The sequence below is a fragment of the Episyrphus balteatus genome, chromosome 3, assembly GCF_945859705.1.
Source record: "Episyrphus balteatus chromosome 3, idEpiBalt1.1, whole genome shotgun sequence".
Taxonomy (NCBI): Eukaryota; Metazoa; Arthropoda; class Insecta; order Diptera; family Syrphidae; genus Episyrphus; species Episyrphus balteatus.
This window is the reverse complement of record NC_079136.1, coordinates 48,862,295-48,878,855: the sequence shown is the minus strand read 5'-3', so window position 1 is coordinate 48,878,855 and position 16,561 is coordinate 48,862,295. Positions and strand designations below refer to the sequence as shown.

General features: G+C 29.9%; 1 protein-coding gene across 1 annotated transcript; it reads right to left on the bottom strand.

Moving 5' to 3' along the window:
- Positions 1–14,398: 14,398 nt before the first annotated feature.
- On the bottom strand, positions 14,399–16,160 carry LOC129916131 (N-sulphoglucosamine sulphohydrolase). Its single transcript, XM_055995924.1, has one exon. The coding sequence runs from the start codon at positions 16,001–16,003 to the stop codon at positions 14,477–14,479; it is 1,527 nt and encodes a 508-aa protein (XP_055851899.1). The 5' UTR covers positions 16,004–16,160; the 3' UTR covers positions 14,399–14,476.
- Between the last annotated feature and the right edge of the window lie 401 nt (positions 16,161–16,561).

The window sequence follows — 16,561 nt, the reverse complement described above, 5'->3', positions numbered from 1 at the left end:
AGTTATAAAATTCCAAACTCAAAAACACAATCTTTCCTATGTAAATCATATGGGAAATAGAAATTTTGGATGCGGCGGTACTTAATATTAATATTAAGGGCTGAAACTCTTACTGTATTTTTTTTCGTCATTTCCAACAATATTTTCGGTATTATTTTGAACAAAAAAAATTTTTTTTTTTTTTAATCAATCTAATGTCTTTTTGCTGCTATTTTTTCCAGATTGGACAGTTGTCACAATATGGTTCACTTAATGAATTGCTTCAACTTTATCCGGCATTTCCGATCTACAAATGACTAGAGTGAGAATTTTTTAGCTGGTTATGACTAATCTTTGACAAACAGGCTAGTTTTTTTGAAACTCAACTATGTAATTTCTAAAAGTTGTTCCGCTATAGAAAAAATGCTCGCAATATTCTTGTCATTGCATTTCATTTGGATTGCTGCACAAGTGAAAAACATGAAAATTATTCAGAAATTTAAGGAAAATTTCGTTCAAAATGCGACAAAGAAAAAGTATCGGCAAGTGCTAATATGGTCACTTTAAAGAAACACATCTTTTTTTGTTTGAAAAATTTATTAAATGTATGTTAGAAGTGAGTTCAGTTTCATTTAAAAGTAGGGTAAATGAATAACCAGTCATTTTGGGAACGCTTTTTTGGGATATCTTTATTAAGATTAAAATTTTAATTTTGTTGGTGATGTTTTCAAAAAATTTTTGTTTTACAGTGTGATATAAAAAATGAAATAAAAATGTTCTTAAGACTTCATTTTCTGGAACACTCTATAGGAACTTGTATAAATAATGTACTTTTACATACATAATTGTGCTTGCTTTTGGTATATTTTTTTAATCAGAAAAAATAACTTATGGTCTAGATTTTTCTGACGTGCATTTTTATAGAATTTGATCCTTGAACAACGAAATAGGGTCATATATGACTTATTTTAAGCCTACTACCTCAATATAATAATGCATCCTTCATATTAATACTATTTCTAGACCCCTACAGCTGTTTTGAAGAGAACACTACTATTTTTAGAACTATTTATAGTGCTTGTAAAGCTTAATATTTCATAAGTCCTATATGCATTTCTTTTAATCTATCTTCCACAATGTCAAAAAAATACTTCTTTCTTGGTGATTATAATGCAACTAGATTATTAAATATTTTATCTTTTACACTTTACAATTTGTTTGTTGTTGTTGAAGAAGTCAGTTAACTACATGATTCTGATTCAATTTTCTTGTCACGAAAAAATAAATAATACGGAAGGGAGAATTCATTGTTTTAAATGGATGAGAATAATGCACTAGCTGACGATTAAGATTTATTACTGATAACAAAAACAAAAGCAGCTTATATCTTCGTTTTGAACATTTCAAATAGATTTAAGTACCTCTTTTATTATAGGGACTATAATTAACATAAAGGTGATATTTTTATTACACTTCTTATAATGCGTCTGAGAATGTAAAGTGCAGTGAGACAATTAGACAATAAACTTGAAAAAAGGTCTAATTGGTTAAAAGATAAAAAAAAAAAAAAAACATGGATAGGAAGAAAAATAGGTATAAGAGGTACTTTGAAAAAGGCCTACAAATTATCACATTTCTTGACAGTTAAAATAAGTTGCTTATTTTTGAAGTTTAGGATTTCATTTACATTTAATACATTTTTAAATGTCTTATAAAGTTAATGATCGATAAAATTAAATTAAGAGCAAGTAGGTGTATTAATTCAAGCTCAAGATTTAAACTTTGTAAGAATTTTAAGCCTTCACAATTTTCCTGAGTTGATAATAAATAAACTAATATGTAAATAGTCAACCAGAACAGCTATGGATATTATAATGAGGTATAAAAATAAACAACTATACTATCGCAATGCCCCGCCAAACTTAGTACGCGTCTTTGATATAAATAATAATAATTATAATTGCCTATTAACAATTTAAGTGTTGTTCTCTACAATTTATATTATTTTCTTGAATTTATTTTCACTTGTAATAATTTTAATCCGTAACATACCACAACCTAAAGTTGTTGAAAATTATAAAAGTAAATTAAGTAAACCCCAACAAACATCAATGGTCAATTTGTTATTTAGGCTTCTCAATAAAAATCATGTTATTTATAAAATAAGGTTATTTACATTTTTGGCTTAAAAGCAAAACAATTTAACAAAGCATTTTGTCAAAAAAAAAGTTGAAATAAATAAACATGCCAAAAGAGAGCCTCAGTGAAGTGTAAAGGTAGTTAAAGGTAGGTTATATGAGCTTTATCGGAACAGAGAAAGTAATGGCGCATATTATTATTTTGCATGTCATTTCACTACCTCGAATTCAAGATTTGTTTTGTGTGATTTTGGATTATTTGGTTAAGCAGCTTTCTCATTACAGTCATAAAAAAAAAACTGCTTAAAGAGTTAAAGAAAAATTGATCTACATTTTTTGGGTAACTACAGGTTTGTTTATTTTTTGTATTATTTGTATATTTTTGTTGTCTTTCGGATTTAAATGAGTTTTCTTGTTTTGTTACCTTTTATAGTCCAACAAAGTTGCAGGTTAAAGTTATTTAAATTTATATTTGTGAGATAATTGTAATTTTATTACTTGAAATAGAAATAGAAATACTTTTGGACACCTTTTATTGTACTTTTACTTTTATTGGGTTAAAGAGTTTAGAAAATATTCTATTCATAGGGGAGAGGTAGGTTAATGAAAGTGTGATTTCGTAAATGTTAAATAAAGTTAATTAATCTACATATTTCGTAGCCCTAGTATTGAAGTGCCGTATACGCCATTTTTACATTTTTGGGAAATCGCATTTAAATGTTCGGAAGATAATTGCGAAAGAACTAACCGCTCGTATTTTTTGATATTTTAGTATGATATATAATTAAAATGTGTCTTTTATATACATGCTATTGGACATCTGCAATTCGTTTTGTTTTCAAAATATTTAAATTTTTGTCCAAAATGAGTTTGCCGTATACGCCATGAAAATCAGAAGTTTCTTTTATTCATATACACGTACGTCAAAGAAAAACATAACGTACGTCAAAACAATTCTCAAAATTTTCTTGCATTGCATGAAAAATTTGACGTAAATGCCAAAATTTCTTGTTTTTGTCAAAACAATAGTGAATATCTCGGCAACGAAAAAAGATAGAAAAAAACGGATAGCAAATTTGAAAAGAGCAACTTCGAAAACATACGACTGCATACCTAGTTCAAAAAATGCAATTTGGCGTATACGGCACTCCAATACTAGGGCGACGATTTGTGAACCAATGCAAATGAAATTTGTATCTAAGCGATCTTCAGTAAACTTTCAAATATTAATAGCTCCAAGCTTCTCGCCTACCAAATTAAAAAAGTATTATCGTTTTTTCTGCAAGAAATACAGAAATAATTTTGACTGAAACTAAAGCTTCATATCATCTAATCAAATCTAATATTAATACTCTAAAGAATTTCAAAAAATTTAAAAAAAAATTGTATTGATTTTTTTAACTGTTTTCTGAATTGATGCATTTTTTTAAATTTCGTTTTTAAGTAGTAGTAACATTAAAATAACATAAAAATGGCATAGGTACTAACTTTTTTGAAAAGTATTATAAAATCAGGAAAAAATGACATTTCACATTTCTCTTATTGCTAGTTTCGGGCTGAAAACTTTGCGCTTCAAAAAATTTTGATCAAGGTATTGTGAACTATTTTTCCGGGTGAAATATCAAGCATTTTGCATCTTTTTCTTTGACAGAAAATTTTTGGCAGAAAATGTAAGAAATACCTACACAGTAATTTGCATTTTTCAGTAGAGATCGTTAAGTGTTTTTTCTATTATTACACTGGTCAACAAGGTTTTTGCCACAAGAACCAGAATATACTTTTCTATATGTTTTTGATGTGCTGAACTCGAAAATGAAGTCAGAAAATATGTATTGGCCTCCGTTTTTGAAATATTACCGTTAGAAAATGCCGAAAAACGTCATTTTGGCTGTTTTCGAGGTTTTCTTTTTATGTGGTGTAATTCATTTTGAAAAAAAATTATAACGGTGTCTATAAGAACTGGTTTTATTCTTCCAAAAAATGTTTAAATCTTTCCGATATCACTTTTACTGTCCGAGATATTAAAAAATTAGGTACCAGTCTTTGACTCAGAAGCAGCACTGGCCAACCAAATTAAATTTTTTTTGCCACAAGAACCAAAATATACTTTTCTAGAGGTTTTTGGGTTGCTGAACTCGAATCCAAAATCAAAAAAATTCTATTGGCCTCCGTTCCGGAAATATTACCGTTATAAGATGCAACAAAATGGTTTTCTTATAACGGTTATATTTCAAGAACGGAAGCTAATAGAATTTTTATGATTGTAGATTCGAATTTAGCGATTCAAAAACCTCTAGAAAAGTATATTTTGGTTCTTGTGTCAAAAATTGTATGCCCAGGGACTTAAACTTTAGATTAAATTTAGTTTCTCTTTGGCTTACCAACTGAAACTTAAGATATCTCGAGCAATAAAAGAGATATCGGGAAAATTTAAACAGTTTTTGAAAGAAGAATATCTGTTCTTAAAATCATCGGCACAAATTTGTTTATAATGAATTACCCCACATAAAATTTGAAGCTCGAAAACAGCCAAAATGACGTTTTTTAGCATGTTATAACGGTAATATCTCAAAAACGGAGGCCAATCTAATTTTTCTGACTTCAGATTCGAATTCAGCACGTCAAAAACCTCTAGAAAAGTATATCTTGGTTCTTGTGACAAAAAAAAAGTTCAATTTTGTTGACCAGTGATTAGTCAAAAAGCCGACCGTCGAGTTAAAAAATTATATTGGTTTCTTTCTAGCAGCTCTAGTTTTTGAAATATTTAATTTTTCATATTTGGGGAATATTCATACTAATTTTTCAGTTTTCCTTATTTTTAGCGTTTATTCGAATTTTCCAGAAAAATTTATATTAAACAATGTATTAAGGGTCAGTTAACCTTAAAATCACATTCATTTATTTCTAGGAGCTCTATTTTTTGAAATATTTAAGTTTTCCACATTTTGGGGGTAATTTCGCACTTATTTTAAAGTTATGCTTATTTTAACCGTTTGTTAACATTTTTCAGAAATTTTCTAATCGAACGTATTGCTTTTGGGTTCACTAAGCCTAAAAAACACATCACTGGTTGCTTTCTAGGAGCTCTATTTTTTTTAGATATTTTAATTTTTCACATTTTTGGGGTAATTTCATACTATTTTTTTTTTAGCATTACAAGCGTTTTTAAAGTTTTGTTGGAAAAATTTGTTTCGAATGTAATGTATTTCGGTTCAGTAAGTAAAATAAGAATACAAAAAAAAAATTTTAAATACCTAAAAAAAAATTCTAGTTACGATTTTCTATGCCTTTTCATGTATAAATAATTTAAATACTAGAGCTGCTAGAAAAAAACTAATGTTATTTTTGGAATCAGTACCCTAAATTTAGTAAGAAATGATAAACAATGTTCTGGAAAATTTTTGTGTGTTGGGCAGTGTAATCACCACTTTGTCAAAGTCTATTACATGTTTTAGTTGTAAAAAACCGTTCATAACTTGTTTTGAAAATGTTTTAGATTTTTTTCAATAAATTTGAGTTTAACAATGAATTTATCTATCGATTAAAAAAAATCAACTTTCTACAACGTCGCGTTTAGCAAATATCCACATTTTTGCAATTTCGTTTTACCCCTATTTACCATATTTAAAAAAGACGTTATCACGTCAAAAATAAAAAAAAAAAATAAAATTAGTTTTTCATTTTGGGGTAAATAAGAATAGACTTAAGCCCTACCCCTTTAAAACTTCATATATTCTTAATAATTTGACTAAAAAGTTTGTTATGAACTGATATTTCATACAAAGTAATACTTGGCATCTCATCTAAACTATACCCAGAGACTCTAGTGAGAGCTCAAGCATGTGATTCACTTGTAAATAAAAAACACTAGAATTTCAAATTCTTAAAAATTGCAAGTCATACACCAGAAATGTCTTGCCTCCAAAGGCCAAATAGTATATAAATTCCACTAATTGTAAAATAGTATCTGCGAATTCTGGACTGTCAACTGTCATTGCGTTAGAAGATTTAATTGTTCCAAATTGCTATATAAATCTGTTATCTAAAAATAAAAATAAAAAATATCTTCATTTCCACAAAGATGAAGACCAAGAAGAAAAAAAAGAAGAACCGAAGAAAAAAACCATGTCTCTATCGTAATTAAACCTGCATGCAAATGCTTATAAATCAGTTACTTAATTCGTTTCGATTAAAGTGACAAATCTTCCAATTTACACCTGACCCACTCTCTACTATGCTGCCGCATCTTCCAGGGGAGTCTTCATCGACGAGCGATGTGTACGATGTTTCATGTCGCGTCAATAAATAGAAATTCGTTCTATGCTTGCGCGCAAGCGCGTAAGTGCCAAGAATGGAAGCATTCCAACTGCTAGTAGTTTGTTAGTAGCTAGAACGCGATTGCTGCGACTTCGACCGGTTGGTTTATGCCAATGGTGTTGTTAAGGTAATTGATGACTGCGCTTCGTTTTTATCAAATCAACGCGAACGAACCGTTCAATGGAATTCTCTATACCGAAGTGACTCGAATTCACATTTCATTACCTTTAGTTGATCACTTCAGATTTATCACCTCAGGCGTAAATTGTCGCACGCGTATACAACGACGGTATTTACTTTTTTTTTTCAAAACAAATCAACAATTTTTGAAGTTTTGAGTTGAAACTTCAGATTAATCCACTTAATATCGGTTGCTGTTAGGATAAACTTGAAAGTTTGCTTTTGGTACTTGATACCATGATGATAAATTGTTGAAGTTTTTTTATAATATAACTGACTTTGACGGGATAGAGAATAACTACTTGCTACATGACGGTATTTTTGGACAAGTCATTGGCATGTGTTTTTTTTTTACGAAAATAAAGATCTTATATTTTCTGCCAGACAATCTAATTAAAAAGCTTTAAAACAAAGAAAATAGTATAAAAGTTTTATTATTGTAACGTAATGTCTGTCTGAGTGTTGTTAAATTACAAGTATAATTAAATTTAATGAGGCTAAAGTGTCAGGTTAGATGAAGACTTAGAAAAAGTTTTCTATCATTTTATAGATTTTTTCGGTACAGCCACTGCCGAAGAAAATGTACAGTCAGACTTCGTTTGTTCTCAGACGATTTTGTTTTTTTTTCACAATTTTTCACAAGACCCTTAATGCAGCATCCTCTACATAAAACTTTTCAACGCTTTTTATTATACGTTTAATAAAAGATAAAATTTGCATTTACCGTCGAGAGATTTTTTAATAAAAAAAAATGTTACACATACACCACAGCGACCCTCTCAATTATAGGAATGATAAAACAATTTAATTGCTGATAAATTATAATTGCTGATAAAATTATAACATTCACTGACTATTACAACTACACATGAGAAATTTGATTTAAAACTGCCAAGATTTCAATATTTCGGAGTCTTTAAGTACATAGGTAGTATGAAAATATTGTCGCAAGCGAAAATAAATAACCATGAAACATATTGACGGAAGTTTTTGTTTATTTACTAACAATAACTCACTTGCGACTCGAATATAGGCAACAAGTTAATATGGCTGTCACATGCGACGACCGTAAAATTTTGAGCCTGCACTCAGAGAAAAAAAAATAGTTGTTATTCTGTAACTATTTGCATAGTCACTTTATAGAAATCGATGAAATGTAGCTAATAACTATTTTAGAAACGAAAATAGTTAAAAAATAGTTAAAAATTAATATTATAATAATCACATGCCAAAACAAAATAGTTAAAAATAATTATTAAAATAATTAAAATTGAATATTCCGTAGTAATTATGTAACTATTAAAATAGTAATTTTTAACTTTTATATTTATAGCTAGAAATAACTGTTATAATAGTTAAAAGCAACTATTTTGTATAGCAACAGAAAACTATCTTGTAGAAGCGTGCCAGTGCGAGTACAAGTTCCTAATCGTGTCGTACAAAAATGGACACTTTTGTTTAAAAAGAATTAAAGCTGTTGCTCGATTAATTCTTTTTAAAAAGTCTCTATTTTCGAGGAAAACAAGTGTCAAATCATACAATTTTTTTTCAAGATTTTGCTCCAAATAAAAGTACCTAAGTTATTTTTGTATTATAATTATTATTAATTTATTTATTGTTCAAATTTTATTTACCAATTTTTCAGAGAATAATAAATCAATTATGAACTGGGAGACCAAGCTACTAAATTCCGCGAGCCCTTATTTTGGCCAGCATATTTCGTTTGAATCATTACTTTTGCGATATTGTATAAAAAATGATTCTTAATAAAAAAAAAACTATTTAATAACTATTTTTTAACATTTTATTTAATAAAAAATATTATTTAATAACTATTTTTTGTATCTTAAGTGTTTTTTTTATATAATTTCCCCTCCCGTAAGCGGAAGGAGAGATATCACCCCTCCCCCTCTCATAGCAACTCCCTCCATCTAACTATTTAAGTAGTCACAAATTTATATTTTAATAGTTAAAATTGACTATTTATTATTAAATTTGAAAAATACTTTGATTGACTATTTAAATAGTCACAAATAACTATTTTAAACTATTTAAAATAGTTAATTTAACTATGAAAATGGTTAATTTAACTATGAAAATAGTTAAAAACAACTATTTTTTTCTGTGTGTGTATACTAAATTTTAAACTTCGGACCTTTGATTTACTTTTTTTTTTTATTTGCAAAGTTCGAGGTTTTACGAGTTTCTTAAAACGAATTTCGAATAAATTTTGTACACGTTATGTTCCAAGTGGTTCTAACAAAGCTGCATTTTTAGTGTTTTGTACAAAAATCGGATAGGTTTTTTCCATGAAAATAAATTCCGCGAGAGATTTACGATGCAAAATGATTAAATAAAATTATAGCACCCATTTATTCATTTTGAGCAGATAGAAAGCGGTATAAATCGTTTGTGTTTCTGGGGTTCTTTTACGTTATGCGAAACGAGCGTCAAGTAAACGATAGTCACGTCAAAGAGCGATTATGCAAAACGAAAAAGTCGTTTGCTCAATCTAAACCGAAAAAAAATATTTTTTTGGACTCACATCACATGCATTTTACCGGCAGATGCACCTTAAACCCAAACGCAAGTCAAACGATAGGCAAATTGTAGTCGTAAGATTAACAATTACCGCAATACGTAATTGCGTTTGAACGACAACGAAGTTTTCAATGATAATCACTTTACAAAAAAGGGCCCCTGTCATCGTTGTTTTGCCAAATTGTAAATAACCTCAGCTCAATTTTTTTAGCGAAAAAAAACTAGGAATAAACTGCATATACAAAAAAAAGCGATTTACGGTTATATCTCCAGGCTGGAATTTGAAAAGACAGTTAAAAACTTTTTTTGACTTTTGAAGTATAATTTTAGGAGTTAATAAAAGCTCTCGATCATGTAAACATATTTGCGTTGATCTAGGCGATATGTCGAAGGAAAGAAAAGCTTTATTTGATTTTTATTTTTAATCAGCTTCCAGTGGACGAAAAGTGATCTATGTTCATTTTTAAATTATGTATATATTCGCAGTGGTTAAGCTGACGCAATTTTTTCTCAGTAAATCTAGACATGCTTAGCAAAACAAAAATATTTATTTATCTTTAATTGCCTTAGCTTATCAGGTACAAAATTATTTCCATATTTATTATCACACTTAACTGTACACACTTCAATTTACAATTACTTTATCTTATCTGGAAAAATAAAACATCTCTAAGTTAACCTGTCCGATAAGGCTAATATTTATATCTTGTTCAAACAATTAAATTATATTAAAACAAAACAAAACACTTAATTATTATTTTTTTATTTTGTGAAGACGTAATTTCCATTTGAATTACGAAATTATGTAATTAAGACAAATAAAAGCTTTTCAGTTAGATAGCTTTCAAGACCATAATCCGTCAAATTATTTATATTTTGTCGAAGTTTTTGAACTTTAGCCGTGGAAACCACGCATTTTACCGCAAGCACAGTTCAGTGAAACTACCCAAAAGGTGACAAACGAAAAATTACTTTTTATCTCTCCTTACTTTAGAGTCTGACTTCTTGGAATTGTTTGAGTTTGCCAAATTAATCTATAACAACAATTTGCTATAATCTTTAATAAAAATTTATAAAAAAAAAAATATTTCGTCGTGATGCTCTCATTGATCATTGAATTTTAGGTTCAACTTTTTTTTAACACTTTTCAGGAAGTCCTGACAATTTCTATTAGAGTTAAACAGACAGCAATCTAACTTGGGTACAAAAAGGGTTAACGCTGTCTTGAGGGACCCAACAATATGAGTGCGTTGGAATCAACGTTGGAACTTAAGTTCGGTTTTGTATGTTTTTATACAATTACAAACAAAATTTTCCATCTAGGAAATTTTAGTAGCTGCATTGTAGCTCTTTCAACGAAGTTTCAAGAGTCTATGTTATAGAATCCTAGTTTATTTAGGAAGTTTTCGTAATCTAGTTCATTATTCTGTGCCTTTGTTAAATGCATTTTAATGTTTGTCTTTTTTGTGCGCTGTGGCACTAATTTTAAAATATTTTTCTTCAAATATTGTGAAATCTTTTGGATTACAATTAAATTTTAAAGTGAAAAGGCTGAAACTGCCTTTTCAATAACTGCAGCAGTTATTGAAAATTTTTAACAGTTAAAACAGTGCTGACCTTATTATGATTAAATTTGTTGAATTGTGCCTGTCATAAACCCATTTTCTTTATTTTTGAATTTCACGTACCTAAATTTTTCAAACGATTTCAGTGAATTTCACAGAAGGGTTTAGTAACGGTAATATGTATGTATTAAAAATATGCAATATTTTGGATAGTTTTAAAATTTTTCAAACAAAATTTTTATACTAGTCGAGTCAAATTAGACATAAAATTTGTAAAATCTCGGAATCCAGGGAAAGTCGATGCATCTGAAAAACGAGTATAGGACAGCATTATAAAAGGGTCAAATAAGAAAGTTAAAAAAAAAAATTTCACCGCTCTCGATTACAACAGTTTTTATGGACCGTTTACTGTCATTCCGTATGCAAGCGTCAATCGGAATTGCTGTCTCATTTTAGATTTTGCTCAAACTTTGTAGGGATGTTCTCTAGGACTGTAAGGAAGCAAATCCATGATGATTTAATTTTAAGTTGCGTGGTTTCCCCGCTACCCGCATTCGAACTTTTTCAGAAGGTCATTTTTATGTTATTATAACTTTGCGTCTACTAAAGATATCTTTTTGTTTGAAACGCCATTTCAAAGCTTAAGAATAGTAATTTTTGAATATATATTAAAAAATTACGTAATAATTATCCGTGAATTAAAAATAATTTTTGAAAAACTGGTAATTTTGCTGATTTCTCATGGTTTTGACTGGCTCCAGAACCTTGGCTATTATATGTAGGAAGCTTAAACTTACCAAATATTAAATATAGATATTTTTCAACAAATTACATCTAAAATGAACTCGATGGCTGTACTCCTTATGCAAAAATTTTAAGTTCAAAGTTTTGAGTTTTTTGAAAAAATATTTTTTTATACTATGATTTTTTACGATTTGAATACTTTAAACTTAAAATTTTTGCATAAGGAGTACAGCCATCGAGTTCATTTAAGATGTAATTCATACATGTCAAACTTGCGGCCCGCGGGCCGCATGCGGCCCACAATGAATAACTTTGCGGCCCTCGACATTTTTAATAATTGTGAGTTTAAGGTTATGATTTATATCTTCTTTCCAACGCATATTCACATATTTTTTTAGTGAACAAATACATATTAATATGAAAATAATTAATATAAAATATAAAATCTTGTGGCCTAAATCATATTAGGAAGTTCTGTGATTTCTTAAAGTGATTGAGGAAGTGAATGTTCTGATTTATCCCAACGATAGGTTGAATCATAAATGCCCTAGTTATGGCATTCAAATGCAACTTTTGGGGACACCAGAAGAGTAACAAGGATTTGACGCGTTTTCCTAAGTGCAATATGTCAAATTTAGATAAATCTTCATCGTCGTATCAAAAATACTGCGCGGAAAAAAATCTAAACTTTAAAACTGAATATGAAAAAGTTTGCAGAATTATGCCCTTGAAAGGCAAGTGCCCTTCATTTTCTTTAATTTTTTCCATTAAAATAGAATAATGGCGAATAATATGGAAATGGAGGAATGCGATTTCTAGTGTGACTCCGAAGTAAGTTCAAAATTTCTGTGAAGTGGATATGATCGAATCTTATAAGTATTTTTCAGTCAGATTTGGGACAATTTAAAACTGCCATATAAAATCGTTTGCAAATGTCGATGCGAGCACATGTTTTTACTTATGTATAAAGAGGAATAAGTCACTTAGATCCAGCCTAACTTACCCTTTGGTTTTAAGAAAAATGGTAGTAGAGAAGTGATTCCAGGTATCAGGAAGAAAACATTAATGTTACCATTCTTCTTATTTTTATAAATCTGTTTAAACTTTTTTTTTGCGGCCCATAAAAATTTACATCTCCCTGTTTTGGCCACTAGTAACCATTGAGTTTGACATGCCTGATGTAATTTGTTGAAAAATATCTATATTTAATATTTGGTAAGTATAAGCTTCCTACATATAATAGCCAAGGTTCTGGAGCCAGTCAAAAACCATGAGAAATCAGCAAAATTACCAGTTTTTCAAAAATTATTTTTAATTCAGGGATAATTATTACGTAATTTTTTAATATATATTCAAAAATTACTATTCTTAAGCTTTAAAATGGCGTTTCAAACAAAAAGATATCTTTAGTAGACGCAAAGTTATAATAACATAAAAATGACCTTCTGAAAAAGTTCGAATGCGGGTAGCGGGGAAACCACGCAACTTAAAATTAAATCATCATGGATTTGCTTCCTTACAGTCCTAGAGAACATCCCTACAAAGTTTGAGCAATATCTAAAATGAGACAGCAATTCCGATTGACGCTTGCATACGGAATGACAGTAAACGGTCCATAAAAACTGTTGTAATCGAGAGCGGTGAAATTTTTTTTTTTAACTTTCTTATTTGACCCTTTTATAATGCAGTCCTATACTCATTTTTCAGATGCATCGACTTTCCCTGGATTCCGAGGTATAAAGCTAATTTGACTCCACTACTTCAAATATTTGGAAATCTTTTTGATTACAATTAAATTTTAAAGTAAAAAGGCTGAAACTGCCTTTTCAATAACTGCAGCAGTTATTGAAAATTTTTAGCAGTTAAAACAGTGCTGACCTTAGTTTTTGTACTATTATTTGTCAAAATGTTTTTTTTTTTATTTTGATTAAATTTGTTGAATTGTACCTACCTGTCATAAACCCGTTTTCTTAATTTTTGAATTTCACGTACCTAAATTTTTCAAGCGATTTCAGTGAATTTCACAGAAGGGTTAAGTAACGGTAATATGTAGGTATGTATTCAAAATATGCAATATTTTGGAGAGTTTTCAAATTTTTCAAACAAAATTTGTATACAGAAACTTTAAAACAATCATTATATAAAATTTTGTTTAAATTTTTCAAAAAACAAATTTTTGGATTCGTTTTTTTTTTTTTTTGAATAATCGATTTTTTGAAAACGGGTTAATGAATTTTATCGAAATTTCGTTTTTTATGTGTTAAATAATTTTTTTTTTAAATGGCATACCAACTTTTATTTTGAAAAGTTTTAGAAAATTTGTATTTATAAAAAATTATTTAAAAAAAAAGCTCTAACGATTTTCGAAATTTTTATTTTCTAAAAATTCCTTTTATCAAGAAATCAAATGGCATACTTGGTTTTGTGTTAAAGAGCAACGGTATTTAATTAATTATAAAAACAGATATTATTTTTTTACGCTACTTATGAAATTCCTTAAAAATACCAAAGTTTAAATTTACCCTAATTTTGTTCAGTAAAAAACTTTAACATTCGAGTTACTTTAACCATAAGAGCAAGTACGGACGATCCCAGTCGTGCATTTTATTTTTTAAGTTTTCAAGTAACATATCACCTAGCAACCCTGTGGCTTTGCCTACAGTTGTGAACAAGTTGTTTAATCATTATAAAGGACACAGCAATATTCAAAAACTTCCCATTCATTCGGTTGGCAGATAAATAAGTTTTTTTTTTGAGAATTTGCAACTTCTACGATAACCCGCAGACTTGGATACCTCATTTGAGATCACTTCTTAATCAGTTCTATTTTCCAAAATCCGCAACAGTTTCTAGGAAAAGATTTTATTTAAAAAAAAAATACCAATTAAAACCACTTCTCTTGTTTAAAATTAAAAAAATCTTTATTTTCTCCTTAAATTTAATTAAAACTATTTTAAATACCAGAATTTATTATTGTTCTGCAATTCTTATTATAAACTATCAAACTTCTTCTTACAAATCCTCATGACCTAATGTCAAACAAGCTGGATTCTTCTTATAAATACCCTGTTCCTGCAACACCGCATGTGGTGAACATCTCCACGGATCATTAGTTTTAACTTGCCAATTAAACAAATTTAATTTCATATTCTTAAACAAATCGCTAAACTTTGCCTTCGAAGCTAAATTCCATCGTTCTAATGGATCCATTTTCAAATCATACAACTCCCATTCGGGTCTTTTATAATAACTTTCCAATGACTTAACCCAAGGTAATTTCTGCTTCATAATTGTAGCATTCAAAATTTCCTGAAACGTTGGAGAAGTGTATAAATCCTGATCAATTGGGAAATAACTCCAATAATTAAGATTATGAATCAGTTTATAACGACGATTTCTTATCATCCGCATTGGATAGTTCATAGTGATTTCATGGAAATTCTGACTACCAAAAATAGTATCATTATTATTTGGTTCCGGTTCGTTGTCAAGAAGTGGAAGAAGTGATTTTCCAGTGTAACTGGCATTTGTTTTGATACCAAACACATCTAAAACTGTTGGAAAGACATCTAATAAACTTGTCATTGCTGAAGTCACTTGATTTTTTCGTTTGCCTGTGTCGGGAGAAGAAATTATCATTGGCTCACGAACACCACGATCGTAGAGATTCGTTCTGCCACTCGGGAACGGTGGACCATTATCCGAAGTGTAAATAACCAAAGTTTCCTTATCTAGTCCAAGGCTTCGAAGTTCCTTAAGAACTAACCCAACTCCTTGATCGAGTCTCGAAATCGTCATGTATTGAGCAGCCAGCTCCTTTTGAACTGTTTCAGTTTGTGGCATCCAATCGGGGATTTTCAAGTTCCTCCAGTCATAATAAATTGGGCGCCAGTCAGGAATTACACCCATCCCCTCCTCACCGGAACCCCATCGTTCACAGAACTCTCCAAACTGTGGGGTAATATGGCCACACCGATGTGGATCATGAAATCCCACTACCAAAAAGAAAGGTTTCTCTTCCTGTACAGCTCTTCCAAGAAAGTCATTCACATAAAGTTTTATGTTCGAAATATTCCGTCCAATCTGGTTGATCGAATGATTCTCTTCGGTTTGTTCGTAGTCGAATTTGAAATTCTCTCCAGCACCCACGTGTTTCTTTCCAATAATTCCAGTCAGAATATTTTTATCACTTTTTCGAAGTACATTCGGCAATGACGTCACTTTTTTGAAAACATCAAAATTATGAACTCCCTGATGCAGGCCATACATCCCATTTTGATGACTCGCCTGACCGGTAAGTATCTGCGCTCGACTTGGCGAACAACTACTAACCGAAGTGAAAGCGTTATTGAATAGTAAACCGTCTTTTGCCAAAGCATCTAGATTCGGTGTTTGGCAATATTTATTTAGATATGCACCCATTTCAAAGCCGGCATCATCGGCAACAAGTAAAAGTACATTTTTTACTGATTCAACTTGATAAATTGTCACAAATAAAATTGAAAGGAAACAGATTAATTTTGTTTGTTTTGATGCCATGTTGGCGGTGAACTTATTCCATTTAAAAATTGAAACAAAATTGAATCACACTCACTGCGAGTTGAACTGAAGACTAACCGAAGTCAATTGCAACTGACCAAACCGGAGACTTAATCTCTATTTTTTTTCCACAAGCGACGAAGCATTTCTTTGAAACGAATGCGGGCATTTGATGGGGGTAATCTCTGAAATCGGTTCCATTCAGCCTGCGGCTTTAGTCCAGTATGAAGTGAATGTATCACGAAGAAACAGTGATGTGATGAGATTGATTACTATCGAACTTTGAAAGTTTTTTTTCTAATGGTATTTTTTATATATATTTTTCGACTACGGCAACGCCAGAGTATGTTCATTTGTTCCATCATAGCTTCTTAACTACTGATCGTAATTTTAATAATGAGGTACTGTTGGAAGCATCTGATGCGTCCGCTTGTTAAAGGCTATATGACATCACATTTAACTGACTATGGCAACTTCTAGGGAAAAAATTATAAACAAGTTGTTTTTTACAGTGACTCAGATGAGAATATTTTCTTGTTTCATACTTTTTAGACCGTG